The sequence below is a fragment of the Pongo pygmaeus genome, chromosome 16, assembly GCF_028885625.2.
Source record: "Pongo pygmaeus isolate AG05252 chromosome 16, NHGRI_mPonPyg2-v2.0_pri, whole genome shotgun sequence".
NCBI lineage: Eukaryota > Metazoa > Chordata > Mammalia > Primates > Hominidae > Pongo > Pongo pygmaeus.
This window is the reverse complement of record NC_072389.2, coordinates 96,566,556-96,586,572: the sequence shown is the minus strand read 5'-3', so window position 1 is coordinate 96,586,572 and position 20,017 is coordinate 96,566,556. Positions and strand designations below refer to the sequence as shown.

General features: G+C 55.5%; 1 protein-coding gene across 7 annotated transcripts; it reads right to left on the bottom strand.

Moving 5' to 3' along the window:
* Positions 1 to 682: 682 nt before the first annotated feature.
* On the bottom strand, positions 683 to 19,652 carry MAN2A2 (mannosidase alpha class 2A member 2). Of its 7 annotated transcripts, none has more exons than XM_054451366.2 (25): positions 19,439 to 19,652; positions 18,527 to 18,728; positions 17,619 to 17,768; positions 16,422 to 16,679; positions 16,207 to 16,351; positions 15,911 to 16,082; positions 15,428 to 15,555; positions 15,006 to 15,179; positions 14,424 to 14,610; positions 12,407 to 12,584; positions 11,629 to 11,831; positions 11,238 to 11,420; positions 10,960 to 11,074; positions 10,686 to 10,753; positions 10,375 to 10,540; positions 9,645 to 9,881; positions 9,265 to 9,387; positions 8,916 to 9,030; positions 8,501 to 8,634; positions 8,153 to 8,294; positions 5,647 to 5,780; positions 5,243 to 5,317; positions 3,496 to 3,690; positions 3,129 to 3,239; positions 683 to 2,252 (listed from the first exon to the last, which is right to left on the bottom strand). In XM_054451366.2, exons 3-25 carry the CDS (start codon positions 17,748 to 17,750, stop codon positions 2,100 to 2,102), a joined length of 3,528 nt encoding a protein of 1,175 aa, XP_054307341.1. In that variant the 5' UTR covers positions 17,751 to 17,768; positions 18,527 to 18,728; positions 19,439 to 19,652; the 3' UTR covers positions 683 to 2,099. The 7 variants fall into 7 exon arrangements, with proteins under 7 accessions (XP_054307341.1, XP_063509020.1, XP_054307342.1 ...); XM_063652950.1 differs by lacking the exon at positions 19,439 to 19,652 and adding an exon at positions 18,990 to 19,370 and having other exon boundaries at positions 17,619 to 17,947; XM_054451367.2 differs by lacking the exon at positions 19,439 to 19,652 and adding an exon at positions 18,990 to 19,370.
* Positions 19,653 to 20,017: the final 365 nt, after the last annotated feature.

Below are 20,017 nucleotides of genomic sequence, written 5' to 3'. Positions count from 1 at the left end.
GCATGATCTAAGCTCACTGCAACCTCCGCCTCCCAGGTTCATGTGATTTTCCTGCCTCAGCCTCTCAAGTAGCTGGGATTACAGGGGCACGCCACCATGCCTGGCTAGTTTTTCTATTTTTACCAGACACAGGGTTTCGCCATCTTGGCCAGGCTGGTCTCGAACTCCTGACCTCAAGTGATCCACCTGCCTTGGCCTCCCAAAATGCTGAGATTACAGCGCGAGCCATCGCGCCCGGCCGAGATCTAGCTTTGATAGCTAGTTGTCTAAAAGTACTGTTTATTAAATAATCCACCTTTTTCCCCACTTAAAACATCCCTCTTACCATATACTAAATTCCTGTAGCCCTGGGTCTGTTTCTGGACTCCCCCGTCTGTCTGAGCCCCTCCAGGTCACACTGAGTGAGGTAATGGTGGTGTGAGAATCCTCTGGGAATCTGGCAGGACGTGTGCCTTTCCCTCTCAGCAGTCCACCCCGCAACTCATTATCATCGTTCAGAGTGGTCTTAGTGTTCTCACACATTCACTCTCCCAAATGCACTTTAGAACTGTCAACTCCAAAGTATCAATCTCATTGGAATTACACTGAATTTATCAGCTGATTTGGGGAAAACCAGTATGTGGACAGAAACATGATGTGTATCATTGGGTTGACTTACAGAATACTCTTAACAGGTCTTCAGTTGATTCTTAGGTTTTACAGGTAGGCAGTTTTATTGTCTACAAATAATGACAATTATAATTCTTCCTTATTTTCCTCATCTGGCTTGTTGCAGGGGTTAGTAGTGCCGGGACACTGCTGAATAACAGCATGCCCTTGGCTAGTTTCTGACTTTAATGGGAATGCCTGTGGCGTCTGACTCTTTAGAATGCCGTAACTGTTGGTTTCTGAAACAGACCTTTATCTAGATTAGGGTGTTTCTTTCCAGACTTAATTTACTAAGAGTTTTAATAAGGGATGGATTTTAAATCTTACCAAATACCTTTTCAGCATCTATAGAGCTATCATAAATTTTTCCCTATTAATTGAAGCTGAAATGAAGGCTCCTGCACAGCCATACTGCCTCCTCATATACTCTACATGCTCCTAGTCCCCTGTGCCAGGAACGGAATACCTCTGCAGGATAGACTAAAGGTGAGGCTTCAAGGTCTGCCTGCTAGGCGTGGTGCTGAACGCCTTCTCAAGCTGCCCAAGCACGTGGGGTCTTGGAGGCTTTCCTTTCCAGAGAAAGAAAGTAGGACCAATCCCCACTCCCTGCCATAATAAGAAAGAGCTCTTGGGGACAGCAGCATACAGAGCACAAAAGCCAAAGAGAATTCCGGCAGGGCGGAGGACCCCACGCCCCTGCCACCATCCCACCAATCAGTACATAGGCCAAGTGCCCAGTTTGCCAGGTGTCTTGCTACCTGAAGTGACCTATGACCTCTGGCCATGACCATCTCTAGCGAGTCCTTCCTGCCATTCTGCAGCCTCTTAGCCAATGCATGCAGGCCAGGCGGCGCTTACAGCAAAGCTATCACAGAAAGCAGCGAGGCCTTCGGACTCGTAGGAGAAATAGTGATTCCTTCTACTGCTCCATCCCCACTGCTAACTCTGGGTCCCCATCCCCGTCCTCCCAGAGTCAGTCTGATCCTGCTCATCACACCAGGACATGGAGTCTCTACGTAACCACAGGATTCCCCTAGAGCCGGCTGTTGCCACAGTGACCCTGATGCTGGGCTGTTACCCACTTAGCCTCCCTTACCTCTTCTGTCTGCTTCCACTTCTTCTGTATCCTCGTTTGGAAAAAGGATGGGTGCCTGAGCCTGTGCCCAGTTGGGTGTCCACTCACAACCCAAAGCAGAGCCTGGCACTGCCCACTCTGACCAAGGGCCTTCTCTCCCTGATCTCACTGGCGTCTGCCCTATTTACCCATCACTGGGTTTGTGGGTTGCGCCCAAAACACAGCAGCAGCAATAAACAGAAAATGAAGGCAGAGCCCAATGTGTCACAGTTCTGGGAGGCAGATCGGGATGGGATACCCGTGTGGCTTGTCCAATGATCTTCATGTTAAGAGGCAGTCTCTGTGAATGAACTTCCTCTTCAGGCCACAAGAAGCCCTAACCCAAGCGGAGGCGAAAGGTAGCAATCTCCATGGGCTCCAAATAGACATCAGTGCTGTTGGACGGGGAGGCCAGAGGGTACAGTAATGTCAAGGAGGTTGGCTGAAGGAATACCACATCCAGGCCATGGAACAGGCTCCCCAGGGCTACCTGTGGAGAGAAGAGAAGGGGCAGGGTTGTGCTAGGTGCCGAGACACTAACGAATGCGGCTGTTCATCTACAATTTGTTACCTCTTTAAGAATCTCAGCCAGGTGCAGTGGCTCACACCTGTAATCCCAGCACTCTGGGAGGCCAAGGTGGGTGGATCGCCTGAGGTCAGGAGTTCGAGACCAGCCTGGCCAACATGGCGAAACCCCATCTCTACTAACAATATAAAAATTAGCTGGGTGTGGGGGCAGGCGCCTGTAATCCCAGCTACTCGGGAGGCTGAGGCAGGAGGATCGCTTGAACCGGGAGGTGGGGGTTGCAGTGAGCCGAGATCACGCCACTGCACTCCAGTTCCAGCTGGCCCCTCTCAGCAACACCATGCCTTCTTACACATGAGTGCATCCAGTCTCACGGGCTTGCTGAGATTTGCTCAACCCTAAAGCCTGCCTACAGATCTCCGGGTAAGAACCGTTCCACTGAGCTGTGAGTTCTGTGAAAACAGTGACCGTGTCTTGGTTCACTTCTGAAACACTGGAGCCCAGCAGAGGACCTGGCACCCGGGGACATTTATCAGTGTCAGCTGATATGAGCTTACAAAGTAACAACAGTATGGGTTCTGGTTTCTATTTCTGGTGTTTTCCACTTTGCTTGATAGAGGTCCCTCCTCAGGGAACAAAAGTTCTCAAGTGATCTACCTTGTCTGGAACTCCCCCTGCCAGGCCTCCGGAGCTCTGAAAACATGTCTACAGCTCCCCCCCTTCTCTCCAGAAAGCCCTGGAGTGACACTTTCTTCTCCCAGCCTGTCACCAAATCTCAGCCCAGTCTTACCAAGCTCACGCCTGCCATTCCTAGGTGCTCTGTTTCCCCACCCTACTCACCTTGCCTTGGCTTGTGGTGCAGTTGAAGCCCAAGTTCTTGGCCTCCAGGCCGCAGTCAAAACCCTTGCGGTGTAAGATGAGTGCGGTCTCCGCCGAGGGTAGGGTGTCCTCCTGGATGACAGACAGTGCCCAGGGAAGTGGGCGCAGGGCTTTCAGAGATCGGAGATGCAGCAGCGCCTCTACCCAGAGGCAGTGCTGGCACAGGGAGGCGTGTGGGTAAGGAAAGGCCAGAACCTGGTCCTGGAGGTTTGGAGCCGAATACCTGCTAAGAGGTCTGGACCTCATCCTGGAGGCTAAGGAAGGAGCTGAGCAGGGAGGGACACCGTCAGAACTCTGCTCTCAGCATGTCACGCTGAGGGACACTCACCTCAGCCTGGAGCGTACGTAGGTTGAGCAGGTGGAAGTCACAGGGCAGTGAGGAAGCCAGAGGATGAAATGAGCGCAGACCAGGGCCTGGGAGCTGCGTCCTGGCTACAGGCAGAGCGAGCGCCGGGGTGTTCAGGTACATGGAGGTCAGGTGGCTGAGGAGGGATGGGTAGCTGGTAGAGTGACTATCTTGGACCTGCAAGATTGACCCGAGATACTGGTGAGGGACCAAAGCCAGGCTGAGGGGAGAGGACGAGGCAGGATAAAAGCACACCCAGGTCAGTTTTGGAAGGAGCTTTCCTGGCGTGCCTGGACTCAAGGGCATGCCTGGCTCCCGGAGAGGTTCCGCTAACCCTTCAAGTGTAGACATTTACCATCTCCCCTAACTCAGAGGGCTATTTCACTAAGCCGTTTCTTCTCTACTTTTTAGTTCTTTGCTCACGTAACACTATCATGAGCAACCCACTCCCATCAGCCATGTCTCCCCTCACACATGGATCCACAGTGCAGGAAGGATGGCAGACAGGCAGACGCAGGCCTCACCATGGAGCACGGGCCTCCAATCCAGAGCGCTCTGGGTAATCCTGTGGCTTCACGAGTGACACCACATCCACAGTGCCGGCCTGGCTCTCAGGCCCAGCGCTGCCGGGGCTCTGCCAGCAGGGCTACTCCTTAGCAGCTCACCTGGACGTCAGACTCACAGGCCTGGGCTGAATATTCTGGACTTCTGTCCCCGGCATCCCCCTTCTTCCAAGCGCCCAGCATCTCTCACTTCCCTCTGCATTCCCAGGTAATGCTAAACCCTCTTCTGTCTCACCTGGGCAGTGTCCTCATAGCCACCGGCAACTTCTCCAGCCTCTGGCCTAGTTCAAGCAGCCAGCATGTCCTGCCTGAACAGCCTCCCACTGTCACCCTCCTCCAATCTCCCTTCCCACAGATCCAAGCTGCTCCGTACTGTCAGCGTGACATGCTGAGAGCAGAGTTCTGATGGTGTCCCTCCTTGCTCAGCTCTTGCCTTAGCCTGGTCCTTTCCTAGCCAGGATAAGGTCCAGATCCCTTAGCAGGCACCCAAGGTGCTCTGCCGTCTGCCCTGATCTCCCCCCAGCGCTCTAGCCCAGCACCAGCCAAGAGGGCATTCTGCAAGGATGGAAATATCCGACACCAGATGGTCTAATACGGCAGCCACTTAGCCACTTAGCCACTTGTGGCCACTGAGTACTTGAACTGTGGTCAGTAGGAATAAGAAAGCAAATTTTTTACTTGATTTAGTTGTAATTTAAATAGCCATATAGGGCTACTGGCCACTGTACTGGATAGCGTAGCTCCAGCGTAACTAAGGAACTCACTGCTGTTCCCCAGCCCATTGTCTTTCCTGCCTCCTACCCTGTGTCCTGGTTCATATCTTCGAATGACACCCCCATTCACCAAAGCCACGCCTGGGTGACACCTCCTTGACCTCGATGTCCCTAGCCCACATTATTACCTTGCTCCTCAGGATCAGTGAGACAAAGCCCTTTTCCCCTGCGTACGCATTTTTACACGCATTTTTACGTGCCGCCCTACTCACGAGTAAACTCCGGGGAGAGTCAGCACTGTCTGCACTTATGTCCCTCTGGGTCCTCACAGTAAAGCAGGTGTTCAATATCTATCTGATGCACGAGTGACTGAGCGGCGGGCTCTGTCACCTGGGCTCCGGCACAGCTACACCTTGCTCGTACTAGTTCCCCGCTCCCAGAGCCGACCCTTACCTCTCGGTTACCGCTCCTGCTGCTGTGAAAGATCAAGCCCCTAAACATGGCTGCCAGTTTGGAGAAAAAGTCAGGCTGGTGGGGCAAAGAAAGCCATGAGATGAGCGGGGTTGGAGCACAGGCTTAGAGAATGCTGGGACAGGGCAGCGGAGGGCAGCACAGAGGAAAGTGGGAGACGAACATGAGGGACACAGGTGACAGAGCGCTGCTGGGAGAGGAAGGTGCCAGGCTGCGTGAGATGGGACACAAAACGCCAGACTGCCTCCCCCCGCCCCAGGAATTCAGCCGTACTCTCCCTCCCTTGCCCTCCTCCAGGTGCGCTCCTCGAGCCCTAGGCTGGACCCCCCGGCCACCCCTAGGGACTAGCCAGACCTGGCTCCCTGGGCGTCAGCCCCAGATGTTACCTCGCTGCCCACGGTTCGCCGCTCTAGCAGGAGGCGGAAACGGTTGCAGGTTCTCTTGTTGTCCTTGAGCCCTTGGCCTAGGCCCCGGTTGTCATCCTGCATCAGCCGCCGGTCCAAGATCACCTCCAGCTGGCCTGGGGAAGCAAACAGTGAGTGCTGGCCTGCCCCCACCCCCAAGCAGACACTGACCTTTCAAAGGAGAATCCCAGCCACAGGCCCTGACGGAAAAGCCCAGCTCGAGAGACAGAAGCTGAGTCACTCAGGAGAGGTCACGCGTTCCCACAGCTGGGAGGGAACCTGATGAGGGGCTGGTCCTGTGCCCTTATTTTGCAGATGAGGAAGCATGAGGCCCAGAAAGGGGCAGGCTGGCCCTGGCAGTTTACCCCCCATGCTCTGGGACTCAGGAGTAGGGACCGGGCCTAGGGGCCCGGGCAGGAAACCGAATCAGGACGGGTTACATACAACAAAATAAACCAGAAACGAAAAACTTAGATCAACAGCCGTCGGTAGTGTTGCTGCATACCTCCATAATCTGGGGCAGGTTTGCTCAGGTTGGGCAGGTTTTGTTGTGACTAAAACACAGGCTCTCTTGCCCTTATTCTACACTGGACAGCCAGACAGCCCCAGCAGGTCAGACTCAAGCTCTGACTGCCTGTGTGTTAAAAGTAGGGCTCTGGAAAGGACAGCAGATGGCAAGTCAGGCAGAGGCTCATATTAAGTGTCATCTGGGGTTGCCCTGGGAAAAAGATACAGCAGGTGAACACCTTTGCTTTATTTTCTAGAGTATGCTTGGAGCAGGGGCTCGCTGCATGGCTGATGTGTTGGGGACAGAGGCCCCAGTGTGTGCAGGTGTTGGAGGTGGGTGCAGCTGTTCTTGTACAAGATCTCGAGGGAAACCACACCAGCTGCCCCCACATTCCACCGGGACAAATGGCCCTATTCTCCCTTTCACCTCTCCAGTCCTTACTGACTTGTGTAGTTGCTCAGTCTTTTAACCCAGAACAATCACAGAAAGATGTCTGAAAACCCTAAAATGGATCCCTTGTATAGAAGACAGTCATTTTTTCAAACACCAAATCCCAGAGGGGTAGAGGAGGAAATCCAGTCAGGGATATTGGGCTGCAGTGAGGAGTCATGACACAGATGGCCCAGGGGCTGCTCCTGGCAGAGAAAGGCACACTCCTCCCAGCAGGGAGTCAGGCCCCCGCACTTGCCAGCCATCGGGCCACACCTAGCCTTGACTGGGTGCTCTCGGCTCAGCCCTTCTTCACAAGGGCTCTTCCCAGAGACAGATCTCAAGGGCCTCAGATGCCACCAAGTGCAAACTGTTCATTTTGCCCTGAGGATATGGGGGCCACACAGAGCTGCCAGCGTGACCAGCTGCCCGGGTCTGACTCCAGGCCAGTGCTCCCCATGCCCGTTTTGATTCTTAAGAACGTCAGTCTTGGCTGGGCGTGGTGGCTCACACCTATAATCCCAGCACTTTGGGAGACCGAGGCAGGCAGATCACAAGGTCAGGAGTTCCAGACCAGCCTGGCCAACATGATGAAACCCCATCTCTAATAAAAATACAAAAATTTGCTGGGCATGGTGGCAGGCGCCTGTAATCCCAGCTACTCAGGAGGCTGAGGCAAGAGAATCGCTTCAAACCGGAAGGTGGAGGTTGCAGTGAGCGGAGATTGCACCACTGCACTCCAGCCTGGGCAAAAGAGTGAAACTCTGTCTCAAAACAAAAAACAAAAAAAAGAATGTCAGTCTCTCTTTTAATGATCACTAGTAGGAAAACAATATGTAATTTTCTCATTTCCTTAATATTTCATAACACTGAGTGCACTTTACAAGCTGTCCCTACTCTCATCCCCGCCCAGAAGAGGGTTGCACACCTCAGCTGAGAATCACTGTTCAATACCCTGATGCTTCTTGCCTTTTTTTTCAGACTGGGTCTTGCTCTGTCACCAGGCTGTAGTGCAGTGGCACAATCTTGGCTTACTGCAGCCTCCAACTCCTGGGCTCAAGCAATCCTCCCATCTCAGTCTCCTGAGTAGCTGGGACTATAGGCACGTGCCACTAAATCCAGCTAATTTTTAAATCTTTTCGTAGAGCCTGGGTCTCACTTTGTTGCCCAGGCTGGTCTCAAACTCCTGGCCTTCTGCCTTGGCCTCCCAACAGTGCTGGGATTACGGGAGTGAACCACTCTGCCTAGCTTTGCTTTTTGACATTTTTTTTTCTTTCTTTGGCCTCAAGAGTTGTAACCCTGACGGTTCTTCAGGGGATCCAGCAGGACACTCCACCCAGTTGCTTACACTGCTGCCTCCACCAGGGGAAGGGGACAGCAGGTGCCTGCCTCCTGTGCCAAGAGCTGTGAATGGCTTGCCCCCTCTCCAAGCATGGAGGTGATGCAGTCCAGAAAGAGGCAAGGGAGGCCAACAGAGTGGGGAGCCCTTGAGGGTGGGGATGGGCTTCTTTTTGTCTGATACCCTCTGCAGAACTCCTGGGCCCTACTCACCATCTTTGAGGCTAGAGACACCCAGGGCCTGGGCAGTGTGCAGCGTGAGGCGCTTCTGTGCGTCCTGGATATAGGCCATGACTGGCATGGGGTAGAAGTTGGCCTGGAGGGGGAGCTTCTTCAGATACCGTCGGGGCTGCACCTGTGGAGGCAAGGCCAGCAGATCAAGGGCACCCAGGCACCATGTGGGCCCAAGCGGTCCCCAGACCGAAGAAGTCCCCGATCACTCTCGCCTCTCATTCATCTTTCTCCATCAAGGCAGATCATCCCCCAGGGCCTGTGACAGGGGCAAAAGCAGAGACCAAGTTCTACTCTGTGGGGTCTCCGAGACCCAGGCCCAGGAGTCACCTGAAAGCCATTGAGGTCTGTGAAGAAGATACCCTGGCTGTCGATGTCTGTATGGATGCGCAGGGCCAGCTCCTTGTTGACGTAGTCCCGGATGTCCACCAGGGATGATATGTCCAGAGACAGCCCCTCCACCCCTGGGCACAGGAACAAAGTGGGGGCATGGAGAGGTGTGAGGCTGAACCACAGCTAAGAGGCTGGGCTGGGGGATCAGAGCCAAGCTGGGGAGAGGCTCTGTCCAACCTCCCAAGAAATTCCCAGGGCATTTCTGGATGACTTTTTCTCCAAGAGAATGGAGCATCCCTGTCTCAAATGATACGGAACAGACGTATGAACAGAGAAGCAGCAGAAGGAAGAATACACCACAGCTGTGGAGCCCACACCTCCTTCCGGACCCTTCCTCATATGCAGGGCTCACCTGGCAGATTGTAAAGCCGGACCGCCTGGTGAATGTGCTCATAGTACACAACCACCTCTGAGAAGAAAGGGCCTTCAGTGACACGCAGCACGGGGGGCTCCTTGGGGACGTAGGGCTAGGGAAAGAGCAGATTGCTGTTGAAACTGCAGCACAGAGGGCAAAGCAGGAAGGTGCCAGCCCAGGGCTGGGCAAGAGAGCACCTATTCCCAGATACCCCTGGGCTGAACAGGAAAGACAAGGCCCCTGGCAGGCAGCAATAAACCTGGGGAAGGCCTGTGCCCCCTCCTGCCCTCCCTGCTAGTGAGACCTCCCGGGGCCTGCCAGGTTGTTCAAGGCATCTTTAGGGTACCTTGGCCTCGCCATCGGGCAGGAAGAGGTAGGCTCCACTCTTGTCTTTGGACGTACGGGTGCCATAGACAAGGACCTGCATGTCCACCTGCTGCTCCTGCTCCTCATCCACCCTTCGGATGCTCTGCCAAAAAACACAGCCCTGACCCCTGGCCCCACACCAGCATGTCAGGCCTGCCTCCTGGGAGGACACGGTATAGCTTCCCCAAGGAGCTGTGCCCTGCTTCCCCATGCTGTCAGGCTGGAGCTGAGATGGGCCTGGGTCCACTGTGGGTCAGGTGGCAGAATGCGCACAGGGCCGGGAGGCCACTCTGCACAGTGCCACCACCACACACGCCCTACTCTGGCCCCTGGCCCTTCCCCACCACCCTGGCCTTTTACCTTGAGGAGCCCAGTAAGGCCTGAGAACCAGACCTGCATGTAGCGGTTGCTGAGGGCGAAGTCACTGGTGCCAGAGTCAATGACACGGAGAGGGAACGCTTCGTGCCTGCTGACGGACAGCTGCCGGCCATGCAGGTAGATGCGCACAGAGGAGGGCAGCGTGCGGTGCCCATCCAGGCCCAGCTGCAGCTGCAGCACGCCCAGGCCCAGGGCTGGCAGGCGGACAGGCACAGACACCTGTGGGCACAGGAGGGGTGAGGAAGTGGGGGCACGGCTTTCGCCACAGGGGTGCTGGGGCATTGGCTTAGTAACAGAGGGCTTGAGCAAGTCCCTGCACCCGCTGGGCCTCTGCCCCTCCTCCAAAGTGGAGGTGATATGATTTGTCCTTTCTTCCTCATCAGACTTTATGATTCTCAAGTGATATTTGAAAAAGTATGAAGTGGCAACCACACATTAAGCTTTCGATAAACATTGAATGACTGAATGATGGGGCATTATAACTGCTATTTTTTACCATTACTATTACCATACCAACCTTCCCCTTCTTTTCAAGGACACACTCAAATCCCAAGAGTGCCTGTCTTCTGGACAACCCCCTCCCCAGGACACCTGTCCTCAGCCTGGAGAGCAGCAGGGCCACAAGCAGGAGGATGGGAGGCTGGCGTCGCCGGGTGGGGAGGGGCCCACGATGGGCAGAGGGCCAGGCCCACCTGACGAGCCCGCACCTCACCTGGTAGACGTCAGGGACCGCCTCAGTGGCAGAGCTCCAGTGTGCGCCGATCTGCACGGCCAGGGGCTGACCCTCCTCCGAAAGGACGCGCACGCGGGGAGAGTTGACCAGCAGGGACACCATGCTGAATCGCTCCTGTTCCAGCGGGTTGAATAGGACCACAAACCTGTGCGTAGAAGGTGGGCTGACCCAGGAGGCTGCTGCTTCAGGCCAGGGCAAGCGCCCTGCACGGGTTCAGCACATGCCGGGGCAGAGGGGCCTGAGAGCCAGGAATGGCTCTGCCTCTCTGCACATGGCGTAGTCCAGGTTACCTGGGCGAGGAATCCAGCTGGATCACCGTGCGCTCTGGGAGGGCGTCGTGACTTAAGCGAGTGTCATCCTGGAATTCAGTGGGCCGGAAGGGAAGAACCATCATGGGCTCAGCCTCCTCCCACCCCACCTGTCCCGGGTGTGGACCAGCGCTGCGCTGGGCACAGAACTCATCCGGACGGGGAAGGAAAAAGAAGTGGCACCCCCATCCAGCAGCTCTTGGGATGGGACCTGCACACACCAGAGGGTCCCCATGCAGACCCAGGAGGGGCTCACCACTTGGAGGAAGGGCGCCTCAGGGTCAAAGTGGTAGGTCTCCTTGTCCCCCAGCACCAGATAGTGGGCTGCATGAATGATGACCTGCTTCAGGTTGACAAGGGAGCGCAGAAGCCTGTGGGTGGCGCAGGAGAGGGAAGGAGAGAAGATCACCATAGGGAAGCTGTCTGCCTTGTCAGCAGGACAAGCCCTAGGCCGGCCTACCCCCTGACCACCCAATGTCCTTTCTTTGGGACAGTGAGCAGGGGAGCTGACAAGGGAAAAGAGAAGGCTCCCACCTGACCCCATAGTCCACCACCACAGCCTCCTTGGCTGTGCCAGTGATGGCATCGTGATGCTGGAAGAGCCCCAGTGTGCGCCGAGCTTCCGTCAGGAGGGTGAAGTCAGACAGTGGGTACCGGCCAGCCAGGCCAGAGCGGCGAGCGTGAGCTGCAGCCAGGCTGTACAGAACCTCTGCCCCCCTGCCCAAAGAGAGAAGTTAGCTGCCAGCCTGCACCACTAGCCAGGGCCCACCCACACTCTGCCAGTCCAGCCTCCTTCCTTCCCACCCCTTCTCTACCTGCCCTAGCCTCTGGGCCTATCTATTCCCTTCTGAGCCGATCCAGCCCCTCCTTAAACCCCAAAGGCTGACTCTCCCCCTCCAGCCTGGAAGCGGGGACAGGGTCTCACCGCAGGTGGGCTTCCAGGACTCGGTCTAAGCTCTTGTAGAAGGGCCGGGAAGTGTAATAGCCTGTCCAGTAATGATCCTCCCGGTCCGCATAGGAGAAGAAATCCCCGCTCAGCACAGGAAACCCTGGAGGCCGGGCCCCTGGCTCCACCCCTGTCCTCTTGTACAGGGCATCAAAATAGTCAGAAAGAGTGCCAAACTGGGCCTGTGGGAACCCCAAAAACCCACTCCCATCAGTTCTAGAGCCTCCTGGAAATTGTGGCCACAGTGCTGCAGTTGGGGGTGAGGCAGGGGCTCTGGCCTCAGAAGCAGGAACTGTACATCCTGCCATTCTAGACTTAACAGAAGTAGGGGAGCCTGGGAATTAATTCTGACATAAAAGGGGCACCTTCGGCCAGGCGCAGTGGCTCACGCCTGTAATCCCAGCACTTTGGGAGGCCGAGGTGGGTGGATCACGAGGTCATGAGATCGAGACCACCCTGGCTAACACAGTGAAACCCCATCTCTACTAAAACTACAAAAAATTAGCCAGGTGTGGTGGCGGGCACCACTACTCGGGAGGCTGAGGCAGGAGAATGGCGTGAACCCGGGAGGCGAAGCTGGCAGTGAGCCGAGATCACGCCACTGAACTCTAGCCTGGGCAACAGAGTGAGACTCCATCTCAAAAAAAAAAGAGGGGGGGGGCACCTTGCCCGAGTTGGGAACCCAGGGCACAGTCTCATGGGAAGGGATGGGCTGCAGCACTGTGAGGCCCCCTCCCCAGCCAAGTGCCCCTCACACCTGCACATGGAGGTCAGGCCTGCTGTTGAAGAAGTCAAAGAGCCGCTGGTAGTTGAAGAACTGGGCATCCCACTCCTGGGGCTTGTCATATCGGAAGTCATCTCCAAGAGGCACCAGGAGGACGTTGCTTCGGAACAGCCGGGACTTCTTCCGGTATTGGTCCAGGAGCAGGGCTGCCCTGGGGCAGGAAGAAAACATGGGCCCAACATGAAGTCTTATCGGTAAAAGAGCACCACACACAGCCATTCTGCCAGGAAGCCCCTAGAAGACATCCCATCCATCGAGGAGTGGTTCAGCGCAAACAGACACCTCCTGCACATGAATCCCAGCCCTAGGGGAATCCGGTGTTCTCTGGGCAGTTCTGACAGCTGGCATGTTGTTTTTTATGCTAGGCTGTTGAGATATTTGGGATCCTGGTTCTGACACTCCCGCCTCATTTTGCCTAACAGTTAGCGATGCAGCACCAAAGTTAAGGGTCTGGACCCTGGAGCCACATCACACCAGCTCCACAAGTACTAGCTCAGAGACCGTGGGCAAGTAACCTCTCTGAGCCTCCATTTCTAGCAAAATAAGGATAACATCAGTAGGTACCCATATAATGTTATGAGAATTAAAATGGATTGAATGGGCCGAGCGCGGTGGCTCATGCCTGTAATCCCAGCACTTTGGGAGACCAGGGCAGGCAGATCACCTGAGGTCAGGAATTCAAGACCAGCCTGGCCAATATGGTGAAACCCTGTCTACTAAAATTACAAAAATTAGCCGGGTGTGGTGGTGCACATCTGTAATCCCAGCTACTCAGGAGGCTGAGGCAGGATAATCACTTGAACCCAGGAGGCGGAGGTTGTAGTGAGCCGAAATTGCACCACCGCACTCCAGCCTGGGTGACAGAGACTCCATCTCAAAAAAAAAAAAAAAAAAAAAAAAATTAAAATTAATAAAATAAAATGAATGAATGAATATTTGTTAAAACACTTAGAATAGTGCCTGGTACATAATGTGAACTATATATAAACATTTATTTTCTTTTCATCCAAATTACTGGCAAAATCAGTAGAAGAAAAACAGCCCTGTAGCACATCAGCAGAAGCCCTTTCCTACTTTAATTGGCATGTTATAAATATCACAGTCCAAACAGTCAACTAATCTACTTAGCGGCGCTGGCCCAGCTTGTACTTTTCTACTTTGTTCTCATGAGAGGACTCCTCAAATACCACTTTCCCCTAACTTATCAGTCTAGTAAGCCTTTCAAAGGACAAAACGGTTACCTTTCAGGGCCTGTTCTTGTAAACCTAGGCCAGCCTCACTGATCACAACTGCTGCTTTCAGAAACATCATGCCTTCATAGCCCTAGATTCTTGCCTGGAATCGGCATTTAGACTTCTGGAAACAAAAGACCACTTTATTTCCCTTTTGGTCACATTTCAACTCTTGGACGTCAGGGAGAAATCAGAGCATTGCAACATAAAAACTGATCCAAGTTGTTGTATTCTTAAGGTTCTGACTAAATTGTTGTTTGGATCAACTCTTACCTAACACTTTCCCCCAGGGCTTGATTTCAGCAAGAGTGATATCTTTAGGGGTCCCTAAATTCTCTCAAAAGGGACAGGTCTGTTTTCTCAGAGGCTGGAGGCTATCTGGTGGGACTGAATGTGGATCTGAACAGGATTCTCGTGGTTGACTTAAGACCAAGTCAGAACACTGGCACTAAGTGAAGGCACATGAGCCTGAAGTTTGTAACATACATCTAACCTGGGAATCCTTCACCTCTAAGTTGTCAGCTGGCCCTGGCAGTTTGTTAGGGCATCAAAAAGTACTCATGTGAGAAAATAAAAGCATTCTGTGAAAGGTGGTTGCTAGAGCCATTCCAGTTTTTCAAGAGACTTAGTAAGGAGCTGCTGCTGCAGATGCTGCGAGCCTCAACTCACCACCTGAGCCCACCCTCCACGTGGCACGGCCCAGACCAGAGCTAGGCCTCCTGAATCCTCTGTGAAGTGAAAGGGCTGGAAACAGATACCTCTCTGCCACATTGGCCTCTGTGATGGCCCGGGGTGGCACCTTCCAAGGGCAGTTGATGCGCCCACCAGGCAGGCGTTTGAAATCAAACTGGCAGCAGATCTTGGGATCTGGGCCACAGGTATGGGGGACGTCATAGCTGTAGAAGGGCATCATGTGACAGAAGATGTCTGTGCTGGAGTCCGAGTCTGCAGAAGACACACCACGTGGTCACCACCAGCAGGCAGCCTCGGGACGTCAGGAGGGCATGGATCTGCTCAGGCTAAAGGCAGCCCTGATAGACTGTGAGGCTGTAACTGGACCTAGGGCTGGAGAGAGTGTGTAGGCCAGGGAGAAAGCCATGAGGGGCTCCTTCAGGGGACGGGCACCCAGGGCACGCTGAAGCCCTTGGGACAACAGGCCCTGTAGAGGCCAGAGGTCAACGTGACCCTCCCCTAACCAGAGGGTGCGACCATTTCTGGCAGTCCACACCAGTACCTGCAGGTCTGCTCTGAAGAACAGTGGGAGTCTTAGTTCTGATATCCCTGCTATTCCCCAGTGAAGACTATGCTGCAGTGACCCCCTCTACCCTACCTGGCCTTACCCCATGTCTGCCTCCACATGAACTCTAGGCTGTGGGTGGCAGCAAAGTGCTTCTTGATGGCATAGTGCACTCTCTGAATCAGCATGCTGGTGAGGTTGGCACGGCGCAGCAGGTAAGGCATGGTGGAGCTGTATCCAAAGGGGTCCACTGCCCAGCCAGAGCGGGGGGTTGCACCTGGGCAGGGCATGGAAGCCAGAGAGGCCCTGAACACACCTCAGGGGCTGGTCTCCTGGCCTCCCAGGTGCTGGGACCCCAGCTCTTGTCCTGGTAGTGAGTGGACAGATGACATCACACCAGGCCCACATGGTGGGATCTGCCTAGAAAGGAACCACCTCCTGCCGATCCCTGTGCCTTACAGCCCCTGCCATAGCACTGTGGGCCCAGCCCGGGGGGCAGACCCCCAGGCCTGGGCCCGGACTTACCAAGATTTCTCTCCAGCCACTGGTGTCCTTCGATGAGCTGGTCAATCAATGCAAAGTAGTGGGAATTGGCCTCATCCGGCATCACCCAGCCTCCTGTCGCAATCTCCAGCTGCCCGTTTCCTACCAGCCTATAGTTAAGGACTCACACTCAGGATGGAGCAGGACACTTTGCTCGGTCCTGCCAACCAGAAAATGTCAGGGCCTGTGTGCACTGGCCTCACTGAACCAGTTCTCTCAAGCCCAGGACCAAGAGAACACACACTTGCCCTCCTTTCCTTGCAGCCAACCTCCAGGCTGTCCCGGCCCCGCTTATCTCAGAACCTCCATCTCTTTTTGCCTTCCCTCCCTCCACCATCACTCATCTCTTCCACAGCTCTCTGGGCCTCTCCCTGCCACCTTGGCACCCACAGCTTAAGGTAAGACCTGTCCACCCAGCCTGGGGCTCAGACGATGCCCTCCCACGCCTCCCCGCCTGGTACTGGCCTTCGGACTGCCGCTCTCTTTTGGGCATTGATGTTGTCCCACCACTTGGCGAAGAAGGAGACCTCTGCCCAGAGGAAGCGCCGCCGGGGATCCTCCTGCAGCTTAGACACCATGCTATTGAGGATGTGTTGGGTCTGCTCCGTGTAGTACTTGTCAAAGGTCTTGATCCAGCCTAGGGAGCCAATGTAGGGTCCCCTGAGGATGCCACCATCTTCTTCTTCGACGTCCCTCCCTTGTATTGGCCATCAGAAATCCCGCTCCACACTCCAGCTCCTAGGAGTCTGCAGGGCCCTCACCTGGGTCATTGTGAGAGTGGGGCACCACAAACACCTGCAGGTCTTCAGCATCCCAGTCGTGCGGGTCGTAGGAGATGTCGAAGCCTTGCCTCCACACACCACCATCCACACTGTCAAACGGCAGCTCCTCCGACACAGTGAGCATCTGCCAGGTGAACTGCAGCTCAGTACCCCAGTTGTGGCCGCTGTACGTCCCTGCCAGCTCTGACTCTTACCTGCAGCTCTGGCTTCTGACCCCGGCCCCCCAAAGCAAACTGGCAGTCCTGGGGGGAGATGGAGAAGAAGCTGGGCCGGGGCTCCGGTGGTACCACCCAGGAGCCATTGACCGTGTAGTAGGGCAGCATGGCGGGTGGGCCCTCTGCGTTGGCTGTCAGCTCCAGCACGGAGTCCTTGATATGGCTGATAATCTCATGGTTCTCCTCCAAAAGCTGCTCCAGCTGCTCAATGCGGTTCTGCAGCACAGAAATTTGGCTCTGCCAAAAAAACCAGAAAGCAATCACACACAGCTCCTTATGCCACAGGGAGGGTCTCTGCTTGGGGTCTACCAGCTGAGGCCTGACTACAATTCTTCCCTCATCAGTCAAAGCCAGACCATGAGCCTACAGGGATAGATGACACCGTTCAGATAAAGGGAGCTGTGCACATCACCACTGAGGACTACACTCCACTTGGGTTGGGAGAACCATCACTCTCTAGCTCAGGGATGGCAAAGATTTCCTTCCACCTACCTATTCTCAACAATCGGTGTTGCCTGTGCTGAGAAGGATTTCAGCGGGGCTTAATGTCAAAGAATGCTGCAATCAATTAGCAATGTCTGCCAAAAATTCAGGAGGGGCTGGGCGCGGTGGCCTACACCTGTAATCCCAGAACTTTAGGAGGCCAAGGTGGGTGGATCACCTAAGGTCAGGAGTTCAAGACCAGCCTGGCCAACATGGCGAAAACTCGTCTCTACTAAAAATACAAAAATTAGTCGGGCACGGTGGCAGGCTCCTGTAGTCCCAGCTACTCGGGAGGCTGAGGCAGAAGAATTGCTTGAACCTGGGAGGCGGAGGTTGCAGTGAGCCAAGATTGCGCCACTGCACTCAAGGCTGGGTGACAGAGCAAGACTCTGTCTCAAAAAAAAAAAAAAAAAAAAAAAGGAGAGAAAGAAAGAAAAGAAAAAAATTCAGGAGAACAGTGACAATACTCATTGCCATTGACATTTTTTTCTTTCTTCCTTCTTTTCGCCATCATTGTTTTTAGCTGAGGGTTTCTACAAAACCTGACTACTGGGAAGGAAGGCTCCCGTCCTGTACTGACATTACCCTCCAGCGGGGGGGGGGGGGGGGGGGGGGGGGCGAGGGGGTGGGAGGTGCATACCCTGAGCCCAGATGACTTGTATACAAAGAAATTAGCAACCAGGCACGACTCACCCGGGGGAAGTTCCCACCATTCTGGTGTCTGGTGGGATCGTGTTGCACTCGGTCCAGCATGAGGTAGAGCGAGAAGACTGCCACACAGAAGATGGCAGCCCCACACACTGTCACCTGCTTTTTCAGCTTCATACTGGCCTCCACACACACCTGGCAGAAAGGACACCATCTGTAGCTCCAGCATGCAAAATGCCCGTGGCAGTCTTTCCACCAAATGCCCCAGTGAGTTCCTGAGGGCTGTTGCAAAGGAACATCCATTTGCCTGGCTCCAAGTAACACAAGCAGCACATCTGGGGCTGGCCCACCTGGTCCTGGTAGCAGCTCTGCCCCTAGGGTGGAGAGGACGCTCTCCTTTGGCTGGTGCTATGAAAAACGGGCCCAGGATAAGAGTCCCAGCTCTGACTGGAGTGCACCACACAAGCTCCTGATTACACAGCTTCCCTGCATAGATAGGAGGTGCCTGTTCAGGCTCCTCGGCCATGTGCTTCTAGTTTCAGGTGAATAAGCTAGTCTCTATTTTGTCTGATTTAAAAGTTTAGCCAGAACCCAAAGAGACTGATAGGAAAGCCTTTCTCAGTGCCCTTTCGGGTCAAACTGGCACTCACCAGAAACAGTGCCTGGCACAAATCCTTTCTCAGAAACACAGAATGAGTTTCTTTCTAATAAAGAAGAAAGATGCTTGTGTTTCTAGCATAAAGCAAGCCCTGTGTGTTCTCCCTGTTTCTCTACTGTTTCCTGCGGTGAGAAACTTCCAGCCGCGGTTTGCAGAGCACTTAGGGGACCCCTAGGAAGCCTGCAGTGATGCCGAAGGCCCCCTGGGAAGGGAGAGACGGGGCCCGGTGCTCAGATGCGAGGCAGCTTCAGAGGACCCGTGCCCCCCGCCGCCACCGCCCTCGGGCCCCGCTTGCCTGCTCAGGAGGAGGGAGGACGCTAACTGCGGAGCCAAGCGTGGGCGGGACCGCGCTCCTGAGTCTGCTCCGCGGGCCCTTGGGCCGAGGAGCGTTGTCGCCTCTGCGTTGTGCCCTACTTAGCGCGATCTGATTCTGCTCGGGAGCCGCCGGGCAATATTTTCAGCCCTTAGAGACTGGGTCCAGGCCAGTGTGGGTGGAGCTGGGGAGAGAGTTGGATCACAGACAGCAGGCACCTGCCGCCGCGTCTCTGGCCGCCCGCCCGGCTCCCTCCCCACCCGCTCCGACTTCGTCGGCCCGGGGGACCGCAGAGACAGGCGCCAGGTCCGGGCCTCAGGCAGCCTCCAGCCCCTTCCTGGCCCCTCTGACGCCGCAGGGCCGCTCGCGCTCCCGCCGCCCGAGCCCGAGACCGGCCTCTGTCGGGGCAGCCGGAGCCCTCCCGCGCGCGCACCCGGCCCGTTACCGTCAGCGCCCGGCCTCCGCGCCGCTCCGGGCCCAGTCGGCCGAGCTGCCGGCTCTCACACGCCCGGGGGCGGCGGCCCACGCGCAGGCAGCGACGCAGGCGAAGGCGTGCGCCCGTTCACCCGTAGCCCCCTGCTCCGCGCGCCGCAGCCGCGCTTCCGCTGGGCCCCGGGCCGCCCGCGCGCTCCGCTGCGCCCGCCCCACGCGGGTCTGCCAGCCTCTGAGGCCGCCGGGCCCAGCAGCGTGCGGGGCGGGGATAGCCGCGCCGCCCGCCCCAGCCTGCGTGTGCCCGGCGGAGCTGACAAGAGATCTGGCCGCCGCGGTCCCCGCCCGGCGCCTCCCGGGCCCGCTCCGCTGGGCTGCAGTGCGCAGCCGCACCAACCCGGGCCGGGCCTGGCTAGCTGCGGAACCTCAGGAGGGACGCGCGACTGAATTTTTTCGGAATCCTACTTGAGTAAGCGCATGATCCGGCAGTGGTCGAAACGCCCGCCTCCGTCTCGGCAGCCGCGTAGGGGGGGTGCGTTCTCCGCGGCCTCACCCGGCTGCGGCTCAGGTAGCCTTAGGTTTCTGTCGTTGCGCCTCTTGGGCAAAGGGGTGCTGCCTCCTGTTGGTACAGCGCATTCCTCGAGTCCCTTTCCTTTCCGTGTCTGCTCTATGTTTCCTGCCAGCGAGTGAACAAGACACAGACTTTTCTTGGTTGTTTCCGTTTTACTGGGCATCTAGGTTGTTTACAGTTTTTCAGTGTAATCCATACTGCAATGAACATCTCCATGAATTCCACATTTTTGTTCAAGTTATGTATAACTTATGATCTGAATGTGACCCCCCAAATTCATGTTGAAATCCTAATCCCTCAAGGTGATGATGGTATTAGGAGATGGGCCTCTGGGGGTGAACAGAGTTTGAAGGGAGAGCTCTCATGAATGGGATTAGTGCCGGTATCAAATGACCCCGAGAGTCGGCCCCTTCAACCACGTGAGAACCCAGCTAGAAAGCACTCTCTGTGCACCACAGGCAGGCCCTCACCCG

Bases quoted from the DNA above. Each gene is read 5' to 3' on its own strand.
- MAN2A2 (XM_063652950.1), bottom strand. From the start codon at position 17,876: ATGGATGTTCCTTTGCAACAGCCCTCAGGAACTCACTGGGGCATTTGG. The intron at 9,882-10,374 runs GTGAGGTGCGGG...CTGTGCCCACAG, and splicing joins CGGTCCCTGACGTCTACCAG to GTGTCTGTGCCTGTCCGCCT. The intron at 3,240-3,495 runs GTGAGTGTCCCT...TCTGTCATCCAG, and splicing joins TACGTACGCTCCAGGCTGAG to GAGGACACCCTACCCTCGGC.